We start from the raw sequence: 7,420 nt of genomic DNA, 5'->3' as shown, positions 1-7,420 counted from the left end.
CATTACGCTAACTGCTGGTTCCCACCTGCAATTAACTTTTAGACTTTTTTCTGAAATATAGAATTGCAACCACTTAGTCCTTAGTTTAGTTCTGAATTTAGAGGATTGAAAACTAAAGAAAAACTTGTGTGTCATTGTTCTGTGTTTATTAATATGATTGAATTTGAAATCCAAGACTACTATGTTTTAATGTAAATGTAATTTTTCCCATATAGGAGAAGAGGCCTCGGAGTAAACTTCCTAGAGCACTGAGAGGTCTTATGGGTGAAGCCAACATTCGCTTTGCTCGAGGAGAACGTGAAGAGGCAATATTGATGTGCATGGAAATTATAAGACAAGGTGCTTTCTATGGGGACTTTATTAACTGTAATAGTTTAGTAGTCTGACAAAACAAATGGAGGAGCACCTCACTATATTATTTGGGAAATATATTTAGACACTTGGAGATGATTGTGATAACAGTACTTTTTTTTTTAGAATCATTTTATTCAACTTTATTTATTTATTTGTTTGTTTTAATTGACCAGATAGGGACAGAATGAGAGAGAGAGAGGGAAAGTGAGAAAGCAAGCTCTGGTCTGGGACTCGAACCATAGTTGGTCATGTGGGAGTACAGCACCCTTTAACTACCATCACACCTGCTGTGTGTTTCTTTATTGTCTTTTAAGAATTATTTAATTTTGTTCATTATTTTTTAAATTTGACTACCACAAAGCGACAGAGGTAGAATGCGCAAAAAGGAAAGCACAAAGTATAGGACTAGAACTGCAGTCGGTCATGTGGGAGTCCAGAACCCAAACCACCATGCCATCTGATGGCCCCAGCCTGGTGTGTTTCTCTATATAACCACTATGCCACTGGCTGGCCTCAGAAGTGACTTTTTTACTATGTACTTAAAATTATTATTTTGTTTCCTTGATGTTCTGCCAGATGATAGCCTGTAGAATGTCTTAGATAGCTATAATAGAGTGAGCTTTTAATTTATCTTTTTTTTTTTAACTATTTTATTTTTTATTTATTCATTGATTTTTAATTTGACCAGAGAGAGACAGAGGGTGAGAGTGAGAGAGAGAGGAAGTGAGAAAGCAAGCCACCAGGTCCAGGACTCAAACCCTGGTCGGCCATGTGGGAGTGTTCAGCGCCTTAACCACCATGCCACCTGCTGGTCCCATAATTTATCTTTTTAATATATTGATATTTCTCTTTAGTTAGACTAGGGTCCTTTTGGAAGTCTTATAATTTCCTGGATTAATTATTAGGGAACTTCTTTTTCTTTTTCAGTCCTTGAAAAACGGGATGAATTAAACTTTTTCCTTTAGGATATTTAACTTGATTTCCACTTTCTAGTGCTATTTGTTCCTTTTCTTTTTTTTAAAGAATTATTTAGCTTTATTTATTTTATTTGCTTGTTTATTTTAATTTGAAGAGAGAGAGAGAGAGAGCAAGCAAGCCACCAGGACTCGAACTGTGGTCGCCCCCCTGTGGGAGTCCAGCGCTCTTAACCACCACGCCACCTGCCAGCCCCATTTGTTCCTTTATTTCAGTTTATAATTATTTATTTTTGATAGTAATCTTTGTCTTTAATTCTTAGCCTTTACATTTTATTTTAGAAATAGAATTTTGAAGGGTAGATTAGCCATTCGCCTTGATAGCCTAGCTTCTGGGGCTATTTAGGTATTATCTGTTTATTTATCCCATTTTCGTTGGTGTAGAAGCTAGATCATGAAGATTCAGTCTGACTGATGTGGCCAATGCTCATTGGAATGAATTTTCTGTATTGAGCCATCTTTAGACTTAGCAAAGGGGGGTTTTCATGAAGAAGCTTTAATGAAAAGAATTTTTTTATAAAATTATGATTTGCTTAGAGAAAATAATGTTAAAATATAGGAAAATAAATACAATGTATTTTATTCTAAATTTTATTAAGTAGTTTGTGTGATTTTTCTAGAGTAATTTAAAGAGTTAAGGCATTGACAGAAAGACCCATGGTTTGAACCACTAGTTTGACATTAGCTGAAGCCTCTTCTCTCAGTCAGTGTAATTTATTTTTTAATTCATTATAGCTCCTCTGGCTCATGAGCCGTTCTCTACTCTTGCGATGATTTATGAGGACCAAGGTGACATGGAGAAATCATTGCAGTTTGAGTTGATTGCTGCACATTTAAATCCTAGTGACACAGAAGAGTGGGTGAGACTGGCAGAAATGTCTCTGGAACATGACAATATTAAGCAGGCTATTTTTTGCTATACAAAAGGTAATTAAAGTATTTTTCTTACTTTGATAAAATATTGCATGATAGTTTCTGATAGTTATATTTCTACTCTAGGTTAGGATACTGACTAAAATTTGTTTCCTAATTTATTATATTGGACGTAAATGCAGGCACTCCTCACTTAATGATGAGTTCAGTTTCTACACTTAGATCATTAAGTAAATTGGTCTGGAAGAGAGGAGCTTAAAAGTGGATGTCTTGTGTTGTGTGGTGATGTCATACCATTTATGTTTTTCTATAGTTACTATGTATTACCACATTAGAATAATATAATTCCATCTACACAAAAAAAACACGTGTCAGAAAGCTATAAGATATACCATAGCATAATAATGCAAATCTAGTGTAATCATTTTTATTTATTCTGAATACTGTTATGGGTATACAATAAAGTACAAATTTATAAATGAAATATGTAGTCTCATATGATTGTGGACACTTTGTGTAGTGAATATTAACCAACTATAAGAACGAAACAAAGACTGAGAAAGGGGATTTCTAAGATTCACACACTGAGAAAGGGGATTCCTCTGTGCTAGAGCACAGGTTGCCAGTCTGAGCAGTCATTAAAACAGGTAGGTTGTTACGTGAGGAGTGGCTGTATTTGGGGGGTTTCTGTTCTTCTGTTTATCAGCAACTTTTTTTAATATTGTGACTAATACCACATAGTAGTTAGTAGATAAACAGTACTTTCAATTTCCCACAGAGGTCAGTGTTGTTTTTAAGCTGTTCCTTAAGGGTTAACATTAGACTGTAGTGATCAAATGAAGATTAATATGGAAATTAATGAAGTTTCTGTCTGGTTTTAGATCAAACCTAGTTGAGAGTTCTTGTGAAGATAGATTTACTCTTCTTTGTTTCATTGGAGAAGTAAAGTATTGAATTTTCTTATATGTTGATGGGTCATACCCAGGTACCATGCACTTTTTGTGATAAGTATGTAATTTATATTTCTTTCTTTTCAGCTATTAAATATGAACCTACTAATATCCGTTTTTTGTGGGAGCGATCAAGCCTTTATGAACAGATGGGTGATCATAAAATGGCCATGGATGGTTATAGGCGTATTTTAAACCTTTTGTCTCCAACTGATGGAGAACGTTTTATGCAGTTGGCTAGAGATATAGCAAAGTAAGTTCGGGATGTAGTATATCTCAGTGCTCTTATTAATCATTTTGTAAATCAAAGCATATATTTGAAATAGAATATGCTTTTATTGAGGGAGTGGTTTTACCTTTGTATTTAATAATTAAGCCTAATTTTAGTACTTAGGATTTCTATTTTTGCTTAGAAAATGTTGATTAATGTTACATTTCACATGCCCAGAGCTTAAAAATGAGGTGTGTTTTGAAAGAATGATTAGGTTTCTCTTTTTTTTTTTTTTCAAATGAAGAGACATTTTTGCTATAGGGCGTGTGTGCTCGCCAGAAAGACAGAGAGAGAAAGAGAGACAAAAAGTGAGAAATCACCCCCCAGGGGCGATGGCCACGCTGCAATCCCTTCTCCATTCTCCTCTTGGGAACTTGGGCACATACGCACTGGCATGAGGTTTAAGCCACTGGGTCTAGGACTCGAACTGCAATAGACCTTATGGGAGTTCAGTAACATAACTATTATTCCCTCTGCTGGTCCCAGGTTTCTGTGTTTCTATAGCTTAGTTGAAATGGTGGATGTTTGCTTTTTTTTTTTTTTAAGATTAATTTCACATGTACGTAAAGTCCCCATCATGATGTATACTCTTACTCTCTGTATATATATTAAAATTTCATTTATTATCATTATTATTATTTTATTTATTATTTTTTGAGAGATTTTTGCCATAGGGTGCGTCACTCAATGGAGAGACAGAAAGTGAGAAATCACTCCCTGGGGGGGATGGCCACACCGCAATCCCTTTTTCTCCATTCTCTCCAGATTTGGGCATGCACACAGCTGTGCCCAGCATGAGTTTCAAACCTCTGGGTCTGGGACTCGAACTGCTTAGCCACATGGGAATCCATTGCCTTAACCTCTACGCCACTTGCTGGCCCTTTATTATTATTTTTTAATTTGCTGTAGGGAATGTGTTCTCACCAGAGACAGACAGAGAGAGAGTGAGAAAGCAAGCTGTCAGCTTCAGGGCTCAAACTGTAGGTTGGTCATGTGGTGGTAAGCTAGTGCCTTATCCACCACGCCACCTGTTGGCCCCAGTATGTGTCTTTCAAAGTCTGACTCACTTCACTCAGCTTTAAATCTTTTATATTCATCCACTTTGAATCCAACATTAGGATCTCATTGTTTCTTTTTTAAAATTTTTTATTTATTCACTCATTTAATTTGATCAGGGAGAGATACACAGAGAGAGAGAGAGGGAAAGTGATAAAGCAAGCCACCAGGTCCGGTACTCGAACCGCAGTCGGCCATGTGGGAGTGTCCAGCACCTCAACCACCACGCCACTTGCTGGTCCCAGGATCTCATTGTTTCTTATAGCTGAGTAATATTCCATAATATATATGTGCCACAGTTTTTCAACTCAGTCACTTTTGGACACTTACGTTGGTTCCATGTTGTAGTAGTTGTGATTAATGTTGCAGTAAACATGGATGTACAAGTATCTTTCTGATTGAGTGATTTCCTTTCCTTTGGGTAGGTACCAAGGACTGGGATTACTGGGTCGAGTAGTAATTCTATTTGTAGGCTTTTGAGGAACCTCCATACTGTTTTCCACAGAGGTTGTATTCATTTACATTCCCACCAACAATGTAAAAGAATTCCTTTTTCACCATAGCCTCGCCAGCACTTGTTATTTATTTATTTGATCCTAGCCACTCTAACTGGGGTAAAGTAGTATCTCACTCTGTGTAGTTTTCTTTCTTTCTTTTTTTTTTTTTAAAGAGGTTTTTTGTTTGTTTGTTTGCCTTTTAAGAGAGATTTTTGCTATAGGGTGTGTGTGTTTGCCAGAGAGATAGAAAGCGGGAAATCATTCCCAGGGGGATGGCCATGCTGCAGTCCCTTCTCTTCTCGGGATATTGGGCACGCATGCACACACCAACCAGTATGAGTTCTATGCTGCCGAGTCCGGGACTCGAACTGCGGTCAACTGTGTGGGAGTCCAGCTACATAACCATCACACCATCTCCTGGTCTCTTTTTTTAAGAGGTTTTTGCCATAGGGCACATGCGTTCACAGGAGAGAGACAGAGGCAATGAGAGGGAAAATAAGAAATCATCCTCTGGGAGAATGGCCGTAATACAATCCCTTCTCCATTTTCCTGGGGTTTTGGGCATGCATGTACATTGGCCCAGAGTGATTTTCAGGCTGCTGAGTCCAGGACTTGAACCATGTTAGACGTGAGAGTCTAGCATCTTACTCACTATGCTACCTGCTGGCCCCTTGACTGCTCTTTGGAGAATAGTTTTAACAGTGGTAAGGGCAAAGGCGGGGAGACCAGTTAAAAAATTACTGCAATAATAACAGAAGGTAAAATGGTAACTTGGACCAGGAGATGGTAAAGAGTTATTGGATTCTGGATGTATTTTGAAAGCTGAACTCTTTAACAGTTTCTCATATATTAGATTTGAAGTGTGTGTGTCTGCATATGTTTGTGAGTATGTGTATTCATACATGCGTGGATGTGTATTTGTGAGAAGAGGGAAGGGGGGGAAGTGATGGACAATGGAAGAGAGAGAGGGAAGAATTCTGAGGACTGAACCCTGGTACTTCAGTATTTAGAAATCAGCAAGAGGAAGAAAGAGCAGGGAGACTAAAAGGACATGGCCAGTAATGTAGGAGGAAGCTAAGAGAATGTAATTCTAGAATTTTACTGAATAAAGTACTTTAAGGAAGAGGGATGATTATCTGTGTGAAATTCTGCACATAACAAGAATTGACAGTGAGTTTTAGCAACATGGAGATCAGAAGTTTGGTAGAAAAGAGCAAGTCGATAGGATGTAAGTTAATGAGCTTGGAAGGAAAGGCTTTGCAGACAAAGTAGGGGGATGGGCAACTCTGTGTCAGTTTATAAGGGAGAAGAGAAATGGCTTATATGGGTAAGAACAATTTCTTTAGTTTATTTATTCATTCCATAATAGAGAAAGAGAAATAGGTACACCCAATAGGCCCTTCATATTGCCGTTCAGCCCTATCCTCACCAAAGCTCAGATCAGGAGTATGCCTGGCTTGCATAGGGAGGCCTCAGGACAGGTACCACAATCCTTCCCATGTGGGCCTAGCATCATAGCATTGCTCTGCTGCTGTACCAGTGGCTCACCTGAGAATTTTTTAAGTTGGGAATAATTACAGTGTATTTATACTTAAAATAATACAAAATTGAGAGCTGCATTGTAGATTCACAGGAGAAGGGACAGTTGCTTAAGCAATGTCCTTGAACAGATGATAGGGAATGAGATTGATCATTGGGTTAGCCTCATGTATATTGATCATTCTACTGTAGTAGAGGGAAATGCAGCAGATAAGGCCATGGTTACTAGTACATAGGTGGATGTGCTCGAAGTATGTGGGCTGATCCAGTCTGATCCAGTTCCCTTTTCTTGGTAAATAATATGTAAGCTGAGACTAGGAATGGGACCGTGTTAAGAGTTTTGATGAGAGGAGGGATGTGAAATAGTTGTTTGGGTTCTTACTACCCCACAAAATGGCAGCATTTGCATTACCTGGGAACTGGTCAGAAATGCAGGGTCTCAGCTCTGACCCAGCTTTACTGCATCGAATACATACCTCTTTGTAGAATCTCCAGTTGATCTGTATATACATTCAAGCCAGAGAAGTACTGAACTAGATAACTAGTAATATGGGGGGGGGTCTTAAAAGTTTGTGAAAAATGTGTATTGTGATAAAGCTATTCATGCTTTCATTTTTTTTGCACCCAAATAAACTGATTAATTTCATTTTTCCACAAACTTTTTAAAAGTGTCCTGTATTGTTCCTTGTACTACAGGCCCCCGAGAGGCTAGTGTTCATTAATTTAGAGTAAGATCAGTCGGGGTGGTTAGCTAGTTAGGTCATGGTAAAGATAGGGCATAGTTGGATTTAACCAAAGTTGGAGTTTTATCAGGTGATTTTGAAAAAGGAAGTGCAGAAGAGAATTGAGGATATATGCAAGGGAGTAATTATAATGTTGGATCAAGAAGAAGTAAAGTGAGGTGGG

The 7,420-nt window shown here is 37.9% G+C and overlaps 1 protein-coding gene across 1 annotated transcript in view; it reads left to right on the top strand.

The window, feature by feature from the left end:
• Positions 1-215: 215 nt before the first annotated feature.
• The window catches only part of GTF3C3 (general transcription factor IIIC subunit 3), a gene marked incomplete at its 5' end in the record, with an annotated part of 53,386 nt that continues 46,181 nt past the window's right edge, over positions 216-7,420 (top strand). Inside the window, 3 exon segments of the mRNA XM_006167774.3 lie at positions 216-339; positions 2,064-2,255; positions 3,239-3,404. Of these exon segments, the coding sequence (XP_006167836.2) occupies positions 216-339; positions 2,064-2,255; positions 3,239-3,404 (482 nt within the window).

The sequence above is a fragment of the Tupaia chinensis genome, unplaced genomic scaffold (assembly GCF_000334495.1).
Source record: "Tupaia chinensis unplaced genomic scaffold, TupChi_1.0 Scaffold145082_1, whole genome shotgun sequence".
Classification (NCBI taxonomy): Eukaryota; Metazoa; Chordata; class Mammalia; order Scandentia; family Tupaiidae; genus Tupaia; species Tupaia belangeri.
The sequence above is the reverse complement of the archived record's forward strand: the minus strand, read 5'-3'. Positions and strand labels throughout refer to the sequence as shown.